Raw genomic sequence first — 19,960 nt, 5'->3', positions numbered from 1 at the left:
CCTGGCCCCGCTGCCCGACCCGCGGTGGGCTCGGGCCGGCAGCCGGCTGCTCTGAAGAAATGGTCTTTTGGGGAAAAAATAGCCCAAAGGAATGCAGAAATGCCCAGAAACGCGGCTGGGCAATGCTGGGAACGATGGAAGTCGTTAATAGTTTGAATTACTTAATAAAATTTAAGTAATGGTTTAAATTCAATTTTAAGTTATGGTTTAAATTTAAGTAATGTTTTAAATAAAATTTTAAATCATAGTTTTAATCACGTTTGGGGTCTTATTTATAATTTACTTTTTACATTGCCTTTTAACGAATTGTTTTCCGTAATCGTGGATGTTCTTAGCATTTAGCAAAGCTGCTGGAAGGTACTGCTGCAGAAACAGCTGGGCAAAACGACTCAAACTCCCTGAAGTTTTGGCAGATTATACCACAAAAGCCCAGAGTGAAGATCTTTGGTAGGAGTGGGGTTAAAGGCGTTTTTAATTCACTTTTTACTCGTGAGGGGTGAATAGCTCAAATGCCAGTAGAGATGCAAGCAGAAAAGGAAGGCTGGAGGAATAGCAGCACCACCAAACTTACACCAAAAATAAAGAGTAAAGACTGTAAATATTCAAAGAAAGTTGAATATTTAGTTACAGTGCTTGTGACGTGCTGTAGTAAAGAACCACCGAAGTGTTTTTGTTAAATCAATGCACAGGATCCCACGGTTAGAGCAGCTCTCTTCAGGTATTTAATGCTGGAACGACCTGTCACACACAGCCCCACGGCTGAGCAGAGCACAGAGGAAGCTGCAGACAGCAAAAAGGAAATGTCTGGGCAGATCTTGAGACTAAATTTCGGGTTAACAGGGTGAGTTGCACTGTGAGACTGCAAGGCTGCAGAGCACAGGAAAAGCCACGCACAGCTGAAGAGAAAAGCACTGGGACATGGTTTAGTAGTTGTCAATTCCAAACATTTAATGGAACATGGGTTCACTAGAGCCAGTCTGGGATCAGGGAATTTCAGCTCATTCGAGAAAATCCAAAATCTTAATGCACTTTTTTTTTTTGCGCTTAAGCAAGGCATCACAGCAACCAGACACTAAATAGTTCCCACAAAAATATTTAATTTCCACAGTATTTTCTTTCAGTATCTTTAGTGAATTATGTAGCATTTTACAGGAGACAGTACTTACTGCAATATACAGAATAACAGGATCAGCCTGAACAACTCCTTCCTTTTTTTTTTTCCAACTCTGCCCCTCATTTAATTCTCCTGGTCACTCTGTCATTACTGCACGTTTCTCTTTTTTTTTTTTACATGAACATTTCCATGTGGAAAGTGGAATTTCAGAACGTTCAGCACTGCAGCCCTTGCAATGCCTGGGGTGGGGTGAGCGGACACGAGTCCAACAGACTAGAGAAGCACCTTACATACAATATGTACATGGAGAGCACATTCTGCAGCTTCACTGAGGCTGGACAACACAGACAATCCAGGGAAGGTCTGCAATTCCAGTGGCTTAAGTCAGAGCTTCCTATGTTAGAACGCCTGAAATGAAAAATCCCGAACATCCCAGTCCTCCTCACATGATTTCCATCCCCTGCTGGGGTTATCAGCATGTGTGATTTGTCTACGCTGCCTCCCAACACACATTGAACATTCTGCAAAACAGTTACTGCCACGGCACAGAGCCCGGGGTTACTCAGCCACAGGAGCAGCAGCAAAGCAGTGCCAGGAGTCCATGAGGAGACAGCACAGCAGCTCCCTGGGGTGCCCCAGAGCTGGCACCCACAGCCAGCGCTGCTCCTTCCCCTAAAGTGCTCAGAAGGGCTCCCGGAGCCGCAAGGTCCCGGCCAGTGCCGAACTCCAGAGGGGCTTTGGAACAGCACGCTGGCCTTTGGGACACTGTCCCCAGCGCTGCTCAGGGCTGTGCCACCTCCCCAGCCCAGAACAGCAGCGGGGGAGGTCCCCTCCTCGCTGTCCCTCCTGTGGCCGTCTCACCTGCGCTCCCGTCAGGAGGTGTTTGAAATCCCAGCCCCTGGCAACACCGGGGTTGTGGAACTGTTGGTTTGCAGCCCCTGGGCACCCGAGTTCAGAAGCAGCTGGCACAATGCCAGGATAATTTTGGGGTTTTTTTTTTTAAATCTGGGATGCTTAACTCTGTTTTGGAAGAGTTTGCAAGTTAACTAACTGTATAAAAATACAGTGTAGCTGTAATATTGCTCTGAAAAGCACTTTTGCAAACTTTTTTTGTTTTTTTTCTGTACATACTGGTAAATAACATTACCAGATAATATAATACATTTTTTTTTTAAATAAAAAAGGAACTCTCTCAAAGTCTGAACACTAAAGTCTAAATAGCTTGTTTAAAACACAACAGTGTGACCCATGAAAATTCTGCTTTGCATGGTTAAATTATAGCAGCATGGTTACTGGCTTTTCAAGGAAGTTCTTGAACTCAGCAAGCCACTGTGCTCCAACTGCTCCATCCACAACACGGTGGTCACAGCTCAGGGTGACAGACATCACGCTGGCCACGTCAAAGCTGGGAGAAAAAGAACAAGAAAAGGGTTAAACACACTCCCCTCCGCAAGGCAGTGCCACTCACAGAGCAGAAAAGCTCCTTGGAGAGCCAGGAATAGCAGCGGGTGCCTGGTGACAGATGTTTGCCCCAGCTGCCCTGGGGAGCAGATCATGTTCATTCCTCCTCTGAGGAAAACCAAGGAAGGAAGTTCCCAGAGGCACTAAAAACACCTCTGTGTGCTCCCCCTGGGGCAGGCAGCTCAGCTTTCCCTGCAGCACAAGGACAGCCCCACCCAAAGGAAAAGAACCATTTTAGCTCCAAGCAAGGGGATTAAATACAGGAGCCATCCTTTGGGATTTCCTTAAATGCAAACTGAAGCAAGTCCTGAAAGCACTGTGTCAACAACACACCTTAAGGTTTTTTAAATGATTATCTAATGTAGGTGTTAGGAAACCTGGCGTGATTTCAGAGCTGGAGCTCAGGATCAGATGGAAACTCACCCTTTCTCATTGTCAGCTGGCACTAGCGTTTCTTTGGAGGAACCCACTGCCAGGATGCAGGCTTGAGGTGGATTGATTATGGCAGAGAAATTCTTAATCCCGTACATTCCTAAATTGGAAATTGTGAAGGTACCACCCTAGAAGAAAACAAACACATTCATGGGCAAACTCACAAAAACTGTTTGATGTGGGAATTGGGGAGAGGGGGCACCTCGTGCCAGCCTGCAGCTCCCTGAGGAGGGGAGGCTCTCTGGTGAGCAGGGACAGCATCCAGGGAGCAGCCGGAGCTGTGCCAGGGGGATCTGGGCTGGAGATCAGGAAAGGTTCTTCCCCCAGAGGGGCTGGCACTGCCCAGGCTCCCCAGGGAACGGGCACAGCCCTGAGGCTGCCAGGAGGGTTTGGCCAGTGCTCCAGGGATGCCCAGGGTGGGATTTGGGGCGTCAGTGCAGGGCCAGGAGCCGGATTCAATGATCCCTGTGGGTCCCTTCCCACCCAGGACATTCTGCCATTACTGACCAAGGCTCAAACATCACAAACCAGCCTTTGCTCTTTTTCACCAAGTCAAGAGTTGAACACCACCACGGGTGCCTGACCTGGAACTCGTGAGGCTGGAGCTTCCCCTCGCGGGCCTTGGCTGCCAGGGAAGCCACGTCCTTGCTGATGGCAGCCAGGCCCTTGATGTGGGCGTTGAAGACGATGGGGGTGATGAGCCCTGCAGGGGTGCTGACGGCCACACTCACGTCCACCACGTGATTCCTGCAACACACACAGCAGCTGAGAGTGCTCCAGCAAACAGAAAGAATAAAAACAGTCCAGACAACCCAAAATGAGCGTTCATTTACAGCAATTATTTCACCCTGCCCACCAGCCTTGGACTCAAAGATTTTATCACTTTAGCAGAACCTCTCACATCGTATTTTTCCCCTCCCTCAGATCCCAGCAGAAGTTCTCTTTCCCGTGAACAAAGGAAATTCCTGGCTCTGACCATGCCATAAACTTACTGCCTAATAACTGTGTCCATCCATGACGAATTTGCCTCAGGCACTTTCAAGCATGCCAATGCAGAAGCTTTAATTATGAAATCATTGACAGAAAGTTTAATGTTCTCCGAGACCTCCTGCAAATGAAGAGATTCCAGGTGTCAGTTTGGCCCCTGCACATTAATGAGGGCAGTCACTGCAGGTCACAGGAAACAGAAAACAACCACACCACTTGCAAGCATTAAAATTCAAGGATAATTTAGAAGGTGAAAGTATCTCCTTCATAATTTAAGAATGTAGGTTTTTTTAATGTTTAGTTTTCCTCAAACTTGGCTTAGAATTATTATTCTGCCTAATTTTTTTTACCTTTCTTGCTATTAAAAAGTAAAATGTTTCTATCCTTTTATTTTCCACTTGAGATAACGAATCACCACCAAGCAGAGCTCAGAACAGCCCCTTAGGGAAGCCAGGAAGCAGCAGACATGAGGAAAATCTCACTCTGTCACAGACAGTTCAGAACTGACCCACAAAAGGCACTGAAAAGGATGGTTTTTGCCCAAGCCAAGATGCCAGAACTCACCTGATTGAGTTCCTTCCTTAGCACCAGGACTTTCCCCATGTTGACATCGATGGACAGGTAGTAGTGAGGTATTGTTTGTTTGGACTGCATCAGCCTCTGAGCAATGACCTGGGGGCGTGCAGAGCACAGGACACCGTCACCCTGGGAGCCTCACCCAGAGCAGCGACCCCGCAAAGAGCGAGCCCTTACCCTGCGGATGTTGCTGATGGGGATGTCTGTGAAGGTCCCCTCGGGCGCTGCTGCCACTCCAGGAGCTGCCACGGGAGCTGCAGCCTGCAGGGAACACCGGTGTCACCCCCAGAAACACCCAAAGAGCAGCTGCAGCTCAGTGCTGAGGCCAAGCTGCCTCTTGGGAAGAGCAGCACCCATCTCCACCTCTCCAGTGCCCACCAGGCTCCTTAAACCCCTCTGTTTGGTCACTAAATGCAGTATGGAGTGACTTAGCAGCTCAGCACTGAGATGGGTTGCTGTGGAGCTCCCAGCCCAGCCAGTCCTGCTCTGGTTGTTGTACAGACAGCAGAGCTGTGCTGGGGGGCTCTCCCAACCTGCAGCACACAGAGAAACACCTCCATCAGCTCAGGGACACACAAACCACAGCATCAGAACACTTCTGGGGCAGCAGTGACAGCCTGGGCTTTGCTAGCTCTGGCTTTCCTTCTGATCCCCTCCTAAGCAATTCTGGGCCTGGGTGACCTCAGCCCATGAAGATTCAGCAGCCAAAGGAAGGGCTGAGATTATTTTTCTTTTCCTCAATGGAATATCAAGGGAGAAGGCTTCACCAGTGTTCCTGGCAGCTTAAATTTCACAACCTTACAGTCACCAGCACCCACACAATCCAGCAAGGCCAGTTCCATGCAGGAACTGCCCTTCCACAGAGCTTTCCACGCCTGTAAAATCCATTCCCACAGATTTCCAGCCTACTCACTGGAGGAGCCTTTGATGGCACAAATGACTCCACATCTTTTTTGGTGATTCTGCCATCTGGTCCAGTACCTGAAAGTGGCAAAGGAAAACGGGAGAGGATTTTGATTATTTCCAACATGGCTTTGCTCCTAAATCAAAGCTTTATTCAGTTGTATTCAACAGAGAGAATCACTGAACACAACTCCTGGTTCACAGCTGCACAGCCAGGAAGAACAGGAGAACATGGATCCACAGGGACAGGAAACTGACAGTGAGAGCAAAGAGGGGGAAAGGAAAGTACCTTTCACTTGGGTAAGGTCGATTCCTTTCTCTGCTGCCAACTTCTTTGCCAGGGGACTGACCACGACCCTTCCTCCTTTGCGGGGTGGCCCTGCTGAGGGGGCTGCTGCAGCAGGAGCAGCAGCAGGCTGGGGAGGAGGAGGAGCAGCTGCAGGAGTTGCCATCACCTTAACGAAGAATGAAAGCCATCAGTGGAACCCACAGCAAGAGAAGTGGCCCACCTAATTGTCAATCAAGAGATAATGACTTGTGTGCACAAAGGCTCCCAGAAATTAAATCAGAAACTCACTGGGAAGGAGGTCAGCTGAATAAAGGACCAAATAAAGTAAAGAACTTGAGCTCCCCAATCTCAAGGATGAGGAATCAGAACTGGCACAAGCAACAAGCAGGGAAAAAGATCAGAGTGAATGAAACCTGCTGTAGGTCTTGGAGGGCAAATCAGCGATCAGTTCTCAGCACATGGATCAGCCTTGCACTCACAAATCTGAACACTCCTGTTGAACCTGGGCTTCACACTGCCAACAACAGCTCAGGCAGGCTTGTCAGTGCTGCCCATGACTGCTCCTTACCTGTGGAGGAGGAGGAGGGGGAGGAGGAGGAGGAGGAGCTGGTGCCTTCATGTCAGTGACTGCAGCAGCCTGGTAGTCAGCAAAGGCTGGAATATCAGCCTCCTTCTCCACAATGATGCACAGGGGAGTTCCTAAGGGCACGTCCCTTGTTCCTTCAGGCACCAAGATCTTTGCCAGGTAGCCCTCCTCCTGCACTTCAAAGCCTGCAGCAGAGAGAAACAACACTGAGGAGCTGCTGCAAGTGCTGCTGCTGGAGACTGGCAGCTGAAGCAGGAGAATCCTCTCCAGCAGGGAATCTCTTCATGCACTTGCTAAGAAGGATTAATGAGGAAATAGAAGTGTTTTTAGGAGCTCTCCATGGAATGAGACTGTGTTGCTGTGGAGCTCCCAGCCCAGCCAGTCCTGCTCTGGTTGTTGTACAGAGAGCAGAGCTGTGCTGGGGGGCTCTCCCAACCTGCAGCACACAGAGAAACACCTCCATCAGCTCAGGGACACACAAACCACAGCACCAGAACACTTCTGGGGCAGCAGTGACAGCCTGGGCTTTGCTAGCTCTGGCTTTCCTTCTGATCCCCTCTCTTCAGCAATCTGGACCAGCTGGGCCAGGGTGACCTCAGCCCATGAAGATTTTACAGCAAAAGGAAGGGTTGGGAACACACTATTTTTTTTTTCCTCAGTGGAATATCAAAGGGACAAACAAAGGTTAACACAGGTTAACAAAACCTGTCCCACAGCACCAACCCCTGAGCAGGCAGAGCTGGCAGAGGCTGCTCAGGACCCTCCCAAGGGCACCTCACCCACCCTTGGCTGGGCTCTCACCGATTGTGGCTTTGTCTGTCTCAATCTCAGCCAGCAGGTCTCCCTCGTTCAGCTTCTCCCCAACCTTCTTCTCCCACCTCTGCACCGTGCCCATGGTCATGGTGGGTGACAGGGCAGGGAGGGTGATCTGGGAAGGCACAGAACACGGCACAGTCAGATCCTGCTCGTCCAGAGGGCTCAGCACCACAGGCTGAACTCCTGAGAAATGATGCCAAGCTAAAGAAGCAGCTTCAATGCACTCCTAGGTCTGGCTCCATGACAGCCAAGCAGAGCTGTCCCACTGAGCTGCTTTGGCTTCTTTTGGCAAGGCCCGAGCAGGACAGCAAGCAAGAGCAGAGGGCAAGAAACGGATAAATGAAAATAATCATCACTGCCATCACCCTGCAAGGCTAAGGAAGGCTGCGGCAAGTCACTTTGTCACTGTGACACACACATGGGCAGCAAAACTGGGCAGAGGGGGCAAGCAGAGGGAAGAAAGCAACTTTAGTAGCCAGAACACAAATTTAGAAGCCATTCATTAATGATTTTATTCCTGGCTTTGAGTAACAGCTCACACAAATCAGTTCCCATGAGCTTTATCTGTGGGATGGGGTTCAATATTCCAAATTTTCTTTTTCAAAGGGGTGTCAAAGCAACGCCCTGTATAAAGTGCTCAAATCCATCAGTGGATACACTTCAAAACCTAAGCACAGCAAAGAGGTTATACCCACAAACACAATTCATTATTAGGCACCCACAGACACAGCTGGTGTGGTCACCAGAGCACCACAGGCTGGAGTTCTGCTCTGAGATATGAGCAGAGCTTACTCACACTAAGCACAAGGTCTTTTTACACCATAACTGTCCAAAAAATGCAGATTAAGCACATTTTTCAAAACAACAACCCTGGTGGGACAAGTCTCTCCTCCACCAGCAGCTGGGACGCTGAAATGAATTTATTATAAAGGTTTCTGGGATGTCCCCCAACACCAGATGGTTTCTATGACAAAATGCCCCACAGGCAGCAATGCCAGGGGCAGAAAAAGAGTGCAAGAAGGAGCAGTGCTCTCTTACCTGCATGTGAGGAGGGTAAGAGCTGCCAGGGGCCTGAGGAGAAGGCTGAGGTGGCGGGGAGGGGGCTGCAGCTGGAGGGGGAGGCACTGAGGCTGCGGGGGCAGCAGCTGCTGCAGAATCCAGGGTGTAGTTTTTGAAGGCATCAATATATTCAGGCCTAGAGGAACACACAGAGCCCCAAAGCCCATCAGGTGATGGTCTCAGTCTTTCACTCAAGGCACCCCAGAAGCCCCAAGGGGGGAAATTCACATCAGGGGTTAGGAAAATACATACTTTTCTACTGTGATACATATTATGGCCCCAATAGGAACATCCCTTGTTCCTTCAGGCACCAGGATCTTGGCCAGGTAACATTCCTCCAGGCTCTCAAAGCCAACTGTAGCTTTGTCTGTCTCCACCTTTGAGAGAGAACAGGAAATGGTGAGCCCAGAGCCTCCCAGTCTGTTGTAGGGTCACAGTTCTGGAAAACCTTTGAGGGAAGTTTGCCCTCAAACCAGCTCTGAGAGCCACCAGCATCCCTTGGGATCTGGGATCCAAAATCTGTCCTCAGCCAAGGATGGCCCCCAGGCCACACGTGCAGCTCAAGAGAGACCCCGTGCCCAGGATACCTCTGCTATGAGATCCCCTTCATTGATCTTGTCTCCCTCCTTCTTCTCCCAGCGCGCGATGGTGCCCATCTGCATGGTGGGGGACAGCGCTGGCAGGGCCACCTGTGAGGGACAGGGCAGTGTCACAGCCAGACAGACCCAGCAGCAGGAAGCACACACGCGGGACAGAGACAAATCCCCAGCTCGGCCTGGATGTGGGGCACAGATCTGCTGCAAATCCCCAGCACTGCCCCAGGCTGCTGGTGAAGAGCCCTGGCAAACCCACACTGGCTGCTGAGGGCAGAGGCTGGGCTTGCCCCATCCCTGGAGATGTTCAAGGTCAGCCTGGGTGGGACTTGGAGCAACTTGGGACGGTGGAAGGTGTCCCTGACATGGCTTCAAGGTCCATTCCAACCCCTTAGCACTCTGTGATTCTCCCAGGAAAGGGTTACAGAGAGCCGGGGCTCGGCCTGGGTCTGCCAAGGACCAACAGCGGTGCCAAGGGACAGAGGTGATGGAGGCAGCACCCCACAGCCACCCAGGGGCTTGAGGCCGAGTGGTGCCAAAGACACCAAAACCACCGATTTTCTCCCAGGCGTTGGAACGGGATTACCCATGGGGGCGGCGGGGTCCCCATCCCCGGGGGAGCCGTGCGGGAGGGAGCTCCAGCAGCACTGCTGCCTTGCTTATCCCAAAGGACTTTCCCAGCCTTGGTGATCCCATAACTCAACCCCCGGAGCCGCACGGGGAGGGGGGAAACGGAAAACAGAGGGGGAAAAGGAAGGGGCAGGGACGGGGAGAGAGAAGGGAAAGCGAGGAGGAGAGCGAAGGGGTGGGGATGGGAAAAGCGGAGAGGAAAGAGAGGGAGCAGCGAGGGGGAAAGCCAAGGGGCAATGAGAGGGAACGCTAAGGGAAAGCCAAGGGGCAGGGATGGGAAAGCAAAGGGGAAAGCGAGGGGGAAAGCGAAGGGGAAAGCCAAGGGGCAGGGACGGGGAGAGCCAAGGGAAAGAGAGGGGGAAAGCGAGGGGGCAGTGAGGGGGAAAGCGAAAAGGCAGGGAGGGGAAAAGCAATGGGGCAGGGATGGGAAAGCCAAGGGGCAGCGAGGGGAAAAGCGAGGGGGAAAGCGAGAGGGAAAGCGAGGGGGAAAGCGAGAGGGAAAGCGAGGGGAAAGCGAGGGGGGAAAGCGAGGGGGAAAGCGAGGGGGGAAAGCGAGGGGGGAAAGCGAGGGGGAAAGCGAGGGGACACGGGGACAGCCGGGGCAGCGAGGGGACATGGGGCACAGCCGGGGCAGCCCCGGGGGTCACCCTCACCTTCTGGTGCGCCGGGAGGCTGCAGCAGCGGCGCGGGACGAGCCGGGGCCAGGCGGGCGGCGGCAGCAGCGGGCGAGGCGCGGGGCCGCCCCAGACCGGGCCGCGCCGGGCCGGGCCAGCCCCGACCCCGGCCCCGGCCCCGAGCGCTCGGCGGGGCCGCACCAGGCCGGGCGGCGCGGCCGCGCCCCGGGACACGCGTCGCGCCAACACCCGCCACATGCTGGGGCTGGGCTGCAGCCGGGCTGCGCTGGGCCGGGCGCACCGGGGCCGGCGGCGCTCGGTGACCTCCGTGCGGGCGGCGCGGCGCGACACTGGGGCGGCCGTAAAGCGGCGGCGGGCGGGAGCGGGCCCGCCTCAGGCACCGCCTCAGCGCCGCCTCAGCGCCGCCTCAGCGCCGCCCCGCTCGCCGCGGAGAGCTGGAAAGGGCTCTGACTGCGGGAAAGGGGGCTCCGGGCTCGTTCTGGCTCGGCACGGCTCCCTGAGAGCAGGGGACAGCCGAGGCGCGGCTCTGCTCCCCGGGGACGGGGACAGGAGGAGGGGAACGGCCTCAGGCTGGGCCGCGGAGGGGCTGTGGATGGCGTAGAACGCGTTAAATGCAGCCAGGGGTGTCAGGGGATAGGCCAGGCTCTGTTCGGTCCGACAGGCCATAAACTGAACCATACCGAGTCCCACCTCAAGCTAAGGAAGTTCTTTCCACCCGGGGTGGGATTGTTCTGAGCTGTGCCCTCACTGCCATAGCCCAGGCATGTCTGTTTCACTGCTTACAATTGGTTTGTTTCTGCCCAACTTTCCTGTTCCTACACTTGTTAACTTGATCCTGTAGCAAAATCTCTGGAGTCAAGAGTTAAGACTCATTTCAAATTGACACGTTTTGCTTTTATGGGGGAGAAACCTCCCAAAGGCAACTGCTCCTCTGGATAGCAGAGGAGGACATGAGGCCGGCCAACAACAGACCTGGAAAAGCTTCAGAATTTTCTCCATGAAACTCCAGCCTGGCTGTGTGGCTGTTGCTGGAATAAAACCGATGAGTAAAACCCGAAGAATGAAACGCTTGTGAGAAGTTTGCAATTCAAATACAATTGATCTCAGTATCACAAGGCCATGCCCTCTTCACTAGAGACCATGCAACAGAGAAACTATGTCCAGGGGAGAAAGAAATCGTCGTTTCTTTTCCAAAGGGATGTATTTCCCCCATTAATTAACCTGCTCATTGATGAACTTTCCTCCCGCTGTCTGTAAGCAGAAAGTCACACAAATTGTCCAGAACAGGAGGCAGCTTGTGTTGTGCCAATGTGGCACAAAACCACGTAGGAGCCTCGATATAAAACCCAGTATCAACCAGTTGGATTTCCATAGTAAGATAAAATTACAAGGCCAGTGTTGTGTCAACAGAAGACGATACAAAACATCTCAGCATCCACCAGGAAAGGAGTAAAACACAGTATAATGCGTGCAGAAATGTACAGAGAGCACTTGCACTAGTATAAAAATATCCACAGTCCTCAGACAAATGTGAATCGGTACAAAATAATTTCGAGAACAGGTTTACAAAAGGACGTGTTAATATAAAACAGTAAAACCAGGTTGCCCCCTCTCCCAGCCTCATGCACAGCACACACAGACAGTCCAGGGAAGGCCCACAGGAGCTGGGAAGGAGCGGAGCCCATTTGACCTCCCAAGCCCACGGGCGATGTAGAGAAACAAAACCACAAAACCAAAGGGAAAAATCCACCCTTGGGGGATTGTAGGGCTTGTTCTTTCCCCAGCAGTTCTTTCCTGATGCTTCAGGACTCAGCGTAGCAAGGAACTGGTGTGGGTAAGTGCTTGGTGGCCCTGGCAGTGGGGGGACAGCAGCACAGGATGCCTGTGCACAGGAGGTGACAGCAGAGAGGGCAGGAGCGCAGGGACAGAGGCTCAGCAAGGACAGGGAGTGTAAAGACCTCAGGAGCAGCTGATTCCAGCTCCCCCAGCCATGAAATGCTTCAGCAAACAAACAAGCACCAAGATCCCCCGGTGCCCACAGCTGCAGGGCAAACTCCGAGGGCCTCGGGAATGGGAACAGCTTTGGAAAGGGGGGAAAGCAGGGCTGGGAGAGGGGAGCCTGAGTTTGGGAGAAAGGGAGCTCGGCCAGGTGGGTGAGCTTTGCTTCATCAACCCTCCAGAGGACTCTTCCCCCACCCAGAACAGGTCCTGTCAGCCTGCAACGTCCACAGAGTCACTCTGCTCCTGCGGGACAGCAGCTGGTCCAGCTTCAGCTCTCACAATCCAGCAGCCTCTCCTCCATGAAGGCAAAGCTTCACATTTCCACCGTCAGTGCAGTTTTCTGTGACACCAGCACAGGGGATGCCCAGCTGAGCCCGCAGCACACAGTGCAGGGATGGAGGAGGGGGCAAAGCATCCTTAAGGCCTCCAGGGTTTCGCTGGCAGGGCTGAGCTGGGTGTTTCTGTGCCACAGACCTGTCCCTGCAGCCTCGGGACAGCAGCTGCCCTCGGGCACGGGCAGTCAGGTGCCAGCTGTCCATGCACACAGCCTGCACCACCCGTGGCTGGCACAGAGGCTGTTTTTTGGCAGCTTGAATTGGCCTCCTCCCAGCACTGGGGCTCCGTGGTCACTCTCTGAGCTCTGCAGACAGTCACAGGTTTCCATAGAAACAGGGCTTGAAAGCTCCATTAATTCTCCCCGTGGTCTTCTTCCACCCAGGCCACGATTTTCCCCTCCCAGCCAGGAATGATGTCGTCATCATGGAACACCTACCCCAAAAAAATTAAAAATTAAAAAAAAGAAAGGATCTCAGTCATGTCTGGGGTCTGGACACAGGTTCTGCAGTGTGAGTGGGATCAGGAGCACGAAGTCAAATCCTTGCTCAGATTTCCCAAAATAATCCAGGGAACACATGGCAATGGTGGCTGAGGTATGAGTCACATTTTCACAATTTAGGTAAATAACAGACCACGCCTCATTAACCAATGAATATCAGGATTATTATCAGCTCATTTTTTTTGACATTAAAGGTAAACTGAAGACGGGAATCACGCCTTTTCTGAGCCAGACCACGACCTCCAGCTGCTGCTGCCGCCTGTCCCCAGAGAGGCTGACCTTTTGCCCTTGTCCTAATCAATTTGTGAAGCAAGAACTGTCCCAATAACCTGAGATGAATCCAGTCCACACCCACACCAGCCTGAGCACGAACAGGGCTGCACTGCAGCACACAAAGGGAGCGATGCCACACACACAGAGTTCTCTGAAAAACCTTCAGAGGAAAGGAAGAGATTGTATTTTTAATATTGCAATAGGGTTTGTAAAACCTGCAGCCCAGATTTTTGCTGTGTCCCCTGGGCTGTGTCACAGGCTGGCTTTGCCCAAGGGGCTCTGCAGCTCCCAGGCAGTCACAGCCACATCCATGGAGTTGCTTTTGCTGAGGATGAAAATATTTTAGCCCAACAGGAGCTTAACCCACGGCTGGGAAAGCGGACAGTTTTGTTTGGGGGGGACATCCACTATTTCATTAGTTTACAAGTGAGGTGACCATGGTCCCCAGGGCTGTGTGGTGACACCGATCCCAAAGCCAGTCCCACTTTTACCTCCTCCTTCACGGTGCCAAACTCTGGGTCCAGGGCTTTGAAGTGGTACCGATGGGTTCCTTCCCGATCGATGGCTGCCTTGAAATCCTTCAGAGTCACTTCCCCTAACCTGCAAGGGAAATAAGTGCAAAAACAAAATACAAAAACAAAGCTCAGGGACTACTGCAGACAATCATCCCCACCAACAGCATGAAATCCAGCTGAGGCACAGCAAACCTGTGCTGGCTGGGAGCATTCCCAGGAGATCAGAGTGCTGGTTTTAGGGCACAGGAGGCTCAGGAAGGGCCAGGCTCACCTCTTTGGTATGCTGACCATGAAGGGGGTGAGGGAGCGGTCGGTGAAGTACAACACTTTGGTGCAGGCACTGGTGCTCATCACGGGCGTGCTCTGAGAGTGAGGCAGCTCTGCAAGGCAGCAACTCGCTGATTATCACCCCTTATCCTCATTATCCCTCCCCATCTTCCCGTTCCTGCTGGCCAGGGTGGATGGTGCTGCATGGATTTTAATTTGCCCGTTTGTGTTTCTCTCCCCATTCCCTGCCTTGTTTCCTGCTTCCCCCAAGAGCTGCAACAGAGGAACTGAGCTCCACAGTTTTAAGGCTCCTTTTAAGCAGTAAATATTCTGCACACGTGGAAATGTGGTGTTTAAAAAGCAAACGTGGTGTTTCGTTCTGTGGATATGAAAGGCCGGGAACAGGGAGCACTCCTCTGTCCCCACTAGATGGTGCACAGCAGCAGAACGCTGGGGTGACATCCTTTTCCAGTGACTGCCGTGGTTATTTGTGCTGCAGCGCTGCCCGAGAGGCCCAGACCTGTGCTGGTGCTCTCCAGAAAACCAGCCATAAACCTGGGTCCCTTCCCTTTGCAGGGAGCTCTGAGCCAGGGAGGATCCTGGAGGGGGCAGATTCCCAAGGGGATTCTACACCTGGGAGCTGGTTTGGCAGCGGAAGGGCAGGATCTGCCAGGCACTTACTGGATTTGGGAGGCCAGGAGTCTCTGCACTCGTTGGTTGCTCTGCTTGCTGGTGATTTCCCCCGCACCTGGGGCACAAAGCCAAAACAACAAGGGCAGAGTGTCACCTCCCAGCCAGAGCCAGGGTGGCGTGTGAGGGGCAGGAGCTGAGTGCCCTGGGGAGCCTTTACCCTCCTCTCCTGCCTCTTCTGGGTCTCCATGCGGTGCAGGCGCTCCATGAGGCTGGAGATGCCCTGCTCCAGGCTGTCGATGGTGTGGTGCTGCGGGTCGTGGCCGCTGAAGCTGTTCCTCAGGCTGCGGAGAGCGTCCCGGACCAGCTGCAGGTCACTGGTCTGCCCAAAACAGCACAGCTGACACCAGCCAGCCCGGGTGCTGCCTCCCCAGCACGGGGAAACCTCTCTTAATGAAATAAAAGAGTTCCAGGATAGCGGGCTGGGAATGCACCCCTCAGGGCACTTACCCCGCGGTGGGCTGCGGGAGCAGCTCCTTTTCCTGCTGGCTGGAGGAAAGCCATTGCTCTGGGCACTGTGACTGCTGAAAGCCATCACCTGGGCAGGGGAAGATGTGTGAGTGTCAGGATCTCCCCAAAAATCCTCATTTATGGACTTCAAAATGAGAGGAAATGAGAGCTTTCCATATCAATGATAAAACCCCCATCTTCTCCCAGGTAAAGACACTCCCTAAAGTGTGCAGGGAGTTCCTGCTCACAGCCCAGACCCGATTCCTCACGCAAAGGTGGAAAGACTCAATACCAGGGTCAGCAGGAAAAGGAGGAAGTCAATTGAGCAGTGGTCTAACCACTGCCAGGGCCAGAGGTGAAGCTGGAAGATGAGAAAGCCTCTGGCTTCCCTCACTTTTATCCCTGAGGATTCTGAGCCGAGAGGCTGAGCCAGAGTGCTCTGTGCTGGGGGCTTTGCCTGCCTTGGTCAGGGCTCTGACAGTGAGACCTCTCTGGGATCAAGGGGAGGGTTTCTGGAGACAGGTGCCTGCAGGGTCCCGGGCAAGCACCACCCCGGGTGTGGAGCAAGGCTCCCGTACCTCCTCAGCTTCTCTCTTCATGCAGTGAGCCAGCAGGGCCTCCTTGTGCTCCAGCTCCCGCTCCAAATCCACCTGTGGAGGGGCAGCAGAGGAGTCACCACCAGCTGGGCCGGGCAGAGCAGCTCCCGGTGCAGCCCAGCCCTCCCTACCTGCTGGTAGCTGGCCTCGGAAAGCTGCCTGAGCATCTCATCCAGCTTGGTCTGCTGCTGCTGCAAGTGCCGATCCTTCTGGCACAGCTCCTTCTGCAACACAGGCATGCAGGGAATCAGCAGGGCAGCAGGGAGCTCTGCCATCTTCTCATGGCAGGGAAAATCGTGTCACCTGCCAGGATCAGGTGGCTCGCACAGGGTGTGCTTTGCCAGATGTTGGAGCTGAGTGTCAGAGCTTTTTTTTGACAAGATCAATCAGGTTTTTATTGCCCAAAGTCCCCTTGGCCAAAGATCTGCTGCTGAGGTCTCACAGCTGTCCCAGAGAGCACAGATTCCCCAGGGATCAGAGGACAAACAGGTCACCCACCCTCATCTGCACAAGTGTTGGACACTCAGCAGCCACCACCAAGCCATGACAATGAAAGATCTGCAAGAAGCTGTGGGGGGAATGCAAAGAACCTCTGATCCCTGCACCTCACTGCAAACACCCCTGGCTCCCACAGCTCCTTCCCAGGGCTGTCCAAGTGCCAGGGAAAGAGCAATCCTGTTCCCAGAGCTGAAGATCCACCCAAACCCCCATGGAAGAGGTTCCATTACTTTGTACTCTGCCAGGAGCCGGTTCCTCTCTTCAACCTTCCTCTGGAGGTCAACCTGCAGGAGCAACACCCAGGTGTGAGGCAGATATTCCCAGAGAGTGAAAACCTCTGCCCCTTGTGCTAAAGGGGGAGCAGAAACCTACAGAGCTCAAGGGAGCAGCTGTTTAGGGTGGCAGCCTTTGGACAGAGACCTGCACAGGGCAGGTGCCACCTGCTGAGCCAGGGAACGAGGAGGGACAAATGCAACAGCACTGAAAACATCAGGGAAAGCCCCTCCCTGTCCCAGCTGAAGGTCCCTGGAGGACAGGAAGAGGGAGTGAAGGTCAGGAATTTCCAGCCTCACAGCTGGCCAGCAGGCTGTGAGCAGCCAGTGCTGTGCAGAGACCTCTGGCTGCTCGTTCACTATCCCACGACCCCGAAATCTCTGCTGCAGCCACCCCTGGGGTCACCAACCCGCCTCCAAAATAACCTCAGCAGCACCAGCAGCAGCAGCAGTGACTCACGTTCTGGTTGTGCAGCTCCTCCTTGTCCATGTTGGCTCTCAGCAGCTCCTGCTTGAGCTGCAGGACTGAAGCATCCTGCTGGAGCAGCCTCTGCTGCAGAGCGTCCTGGGGAGAGGTGATCTCTGCAGGAGGGCAGGGAGGGCAGGGAGCCCTCCCTGGGGCTCAGTGGCCACAACACCCTGTGGCCACTCGGGGCTGAGGTGCTGCCAGGGCCCCAGAGGGCTCTCAGCCCTCCTGCCTCTCCTTTACCCAAAACTGATTTCCCTGCCAACGTTTTGGCCACCAGCACAGAGGGATTTCTCTGCTTCAGCCTGAATTTCCTGCTCCAGAAGTGATGGACATTGGCTCTGATGGACAGGAGCAGCTCTGGAGGGCGCTGAGCCCTGCAGCTCCTGCCCCAGCCACTCATCCCGAGGGCACGGAGAGGCCAAGATCAGCCCAGGACACGAGGAGCCTTAAGCCCTGAGTGTGACCCAGTTGTGCAGTGAAATCCTCTCTGGAGAGGCCAAAGTCAGCACTAATTCTGTGCCTTTCACTCACCCCGAGCTGCACCTTGGACAGCTACTGCTGTTTGCTCCCTTCTGACAGGCAGCTCTAAAAATACCCTGTCAGGAGGAGACCAGCAGTGTTCACACTCCAGAGGCACAAACGGAGCTGTTTCTGGCCAGGACAGGGACACCCCAGGCTCTTTTTCCTGTGCTGGCAGGAATGAGTTCACTGGGCCAGTGCTGCTGGGTGTGTACTCCAAGAGAGAGGGGGGAGTAAAAGAGCCAGCCGACCAATATATGCCTCTATTTGTTTGGGAGAAACAGGGGGAAATCAGGAAAAAGGGGAATATTTGACCACAATCTTACAGACAGAGCAGAAAAGTGGAAACCCAGCTCCTTACACCTGCCTAAAAATTCAGAATGCTCCCCAATGCTCCTCCTTGCACAATCTGAGATTCCTCAGAGGTGTGTGGTTGCTGCTGGCCCTCCTCACCCAAAGCACTGCTATTCATTTTTGATGAAATGCCTCCTTCCTCACCTTTATTCCCTGGAGGTTCCGAGCTTCTTGTTTGTATTTCAGCAGCTCCTTCTGCAAAGGCAACACAGTTTGGTTAAACAGCACCTTGTCACTCCCTTCAGAACCAACCAGAGCTGGTGTTTTCTCTGCAGGAGGAAGCACATCCCTCCTCTTCCCACAGATCCAAGAGCCTGAGAAATTTTCATGAGTTACAAACATGACAAAGAGCTGAGCTCTGTTATTAAAGTCCTGAGGAAAATAACGATTGCCCAGTCCCCCAAATCTGTCCTTCAGGCCAACATCAAACCCTTCTGCCAGCACCAGACCTGGTCCCAAGCCTCCAGAGTTGGAGCCCTCACAGATTATTCCCTGTTTATCCATCACGTTGCCCGCCCTGCCTCATCCCCACCCCGTTTTCCCCTAAAAAATCAAGTGGAACAATCTGCAAAACCTCTCTTCCCCCTCCATCTGTCACCCTCTAACCTTCAGATCTTGATTTTCTTCCACGCTCTGGTCCAGACGGCTTCGGATGATGATCTGAATGCAAAACATCAGCGTTGTTATTGTGCAGCAGGGGCAGGGCAGGGCAAGAGGCAGCTGCAGCAGGGGAATTTGGGTGCTGTTCTCACCAGCTGCTCCTCAGGGCAGGCTCCACGCTCAGAAAGTTCAAAGGACCCTTCCTGCTCATCCTCAGGTAAAGACCCATTGAGCAACAAAGCCTGGGGAGATAAAGGGGAAAAAAAAAAGTCTCCTTTTCAGAGATTTCAAAGGGAAATAGGTGAGCTGCAGCTCTGGCCAGCAGTCACTCCTATCAACAGTCCCTAACCAGCTTCATTTCCCATTTCTGCTGATTTATTCCCCTCAAAAATGAGTTTTTTTTTTTTTTTTTTCAGGAATGAACAAGAAGATTTGTCCCCTGACAAAGCTCTCCCAGGGGTCTGCCAGCCCATGCTCTCCCCCACAGAAAGAACCAAACAAGGACAACTCAGATTTCCAGGGAGCAAAGTCTCAGCTTCAGCACCTTATAGGGTGTGTGTGCATCAGATCCCCAATATTCCAACCAAACTGCCACAGTCTGGAGCCTCTCAATTACTGAGTAAGAGGAGGAAAATCAATGAACCAAATGCAATTTCCTGGCAGGCCACATCAGCTGCCTCTCCCCACTCCCAGGGGATGAGGGGGCAGCAGTGCCAGTCCCTCCTGTCCCTGCTCCCAGTGGGCACAAAATGCAGGGATTTTACCAGTGAACCGAGGAATTTTTTATTTTTTTTTTTGGTGACTCTTTTGTGTCCTGCCCATTGTCCCCGGGGAAAGTGCCCGCCCAGCTGCCTGTGCTCCTCACACAATCTCTGCTTTGTTTACTGCCACATAAATATTTACAATTCAAAGGCACTGTGGTTCCCAGCGCAAACAGAAAGGGATGTTCTGAGAGAGTTCAGTGCCTTCACCATATGGATCAAGGGGCTCTGTTCCCCAGGCACAGCAAACACACCAGGGAGGGGAAGTAAGAAAAAGGCCCCAGAAATTAGGAATTGTGGGGAGAATGTGCCAAATGTGAAGGTTCGGCCAAGCTCATGGACGGACTGACGCAGGGCTGGGTGACCCTGGAAGGGAGCGCCCTCTGAGCAGAGAAATCTCTCACCTGCAAACCCGAAATCATCTTTTTCGCCTCCTCCATTTCCTTTTCCAGGTGGTCCTGCTGCTCCAGGAGCTGCTCCTCCCATGAGTTCTCCAGGTAGGACCCCGAGCTCCCTGCCTGCCACTCGGGCTGGAGCCGAGCCTCGGCCTCTTCTGCAAGAGAGAGGGGCTGGATGTGCTGGGGGCAGCCCAGGGGGACCCGCTCCCCCTCCCAGTGCCAGGGGGGGTGACAGCTCCCCTGAGCCCAGCATTCCTGCCTCGTTCCTGAGGCACTCCAAGCTTTCCTACACACTTTATCCCAGACAACTGCAGGGGGCTCAGGGAGGTCTCCAGGCTCAGCACTGGGGACAGCGTGTGTGACAGAGGGCTTTGCAGAGCA

General features: G+C 53.3%; 2 protein-coding genes across 2 annotated transcripts in view; both read right to left on the bottom strand.

Moving 5' to 3' along the window:
• Positions 1–1,077: 1,077 nt before the first annotated feature.
• On the bottom strand, positions 1,078–10,416 carry DLAT (dihydrolipoamide S-acetyltransferase). Its single transcript, XM_038161598.1, has 14 exons — positions 10,100–10,416; positions 8,811–8,912; positions 8,476–8,600; positions 8,203–8,359; positions 7,150–7,276; positions 6,331–6,533; positions 5,763–5,928; positions 5,484–5,551; positions 4,748–4,831; positions 4,559–4,666; positions 4,000–4,115; positions 3,592–3,754; positions 2,999–3,135; positions 1,078–2,519 (listed from the first exon to the last, which is right to left on the bottom strand). Exons 1-14 carry the CDS (start codon positions 10,316–10,318, stop codon positions 2,390–2,392), a joined length of 1,905 nt encoding a protein of 634 aa, XP_038017526.1. The 5' UTR covers positions 10,319–10,416; the 3' UTR covers positions 1,078–2,389.
• Positions 10,417–10,943: 527 nt separating this feature from the next.
• DIXDC1 (DIX domain containing 1) overlaps positions 10,944–19,960 on the bottom strand; it is a 28,846-nt gene continuing 19,829 nt past the window's right edge. Inside the window, 15 exon segments of the mRNA XM_038161537.1 lie at positions 10,944–12,850; positions 13,682–13,790; positions 13,977–14,085; positions 14,654–14,720; positions 14,823–14,984; positions 15,113–15,160; positions 15,162–15,200; positions 15,691–15,762; positions 15,840–15,932; positions 16,437–16,490; positions 16,939–17,043; positions 17,965–18,015; positions 18,427–18,480; positions 18,573–18,662; positions 19,586–19,734. Coding sequence (XP_038017465.1) covers positions 12,770–12,850; positions 13,682–13,790; positions 13,977–14,085; positions 14,654–14,720; positions 14,823–14,984; positions 15,113–15,160; positions 15,162–15,200; positions 15,691–15,762; positions 15,840–15,932; positions 16,437–16,490; positions 16,939–17,043; positions 17,965–18,015; positions 18,427–18,480; positions 18,573–18,662; positions 19,586–19,734 — 1,283 coding nt within the window. The 3' untranslated portion in view covers positions 10,944–12,769.

Source organism: Motacilla alba, chromosome 24 (genome assembly GCF_015832195.1).
Source record: "Motacilla alba alba isolate MOTALB_02 chromosome 24, Motacilla_alba_V1.0_pri, whole genome shotgun sequence".
NCBI lineage: Eukaryota > Metazoa > Chordata > Aves > Passeriformes > Motacillidae > Motacilla > Motacilla alba.
Note: the sequence above shows the minus strand (reverse complement) of the source record. Positions and strands in the feature narration are given on the sequence as shown.

Coding starts and splice junctions, on each gene's coding strand:
- DLAT (XM_038161598.1), bottom strand. CDS start 10,318: ATGTGGCGGGTGTTGGCGCGACGCGTGTCCCGGGGCGCGGCCGCGCCG. Junction 8,360..8,475: donor ATATGTATCACAGTAGAAAA/GTATGTATTTTC, acceptor GTGTTCCTCTAG/GCCTGAATATATTGATGCCT. Junction 4,832..5,483: donor TGCCATCAAAGGCTCCTCCA/GTGAGTAGGCTG, acceptor TGTTCCCTGCAG/GCTGCAGCTCCCGTGGCAGC.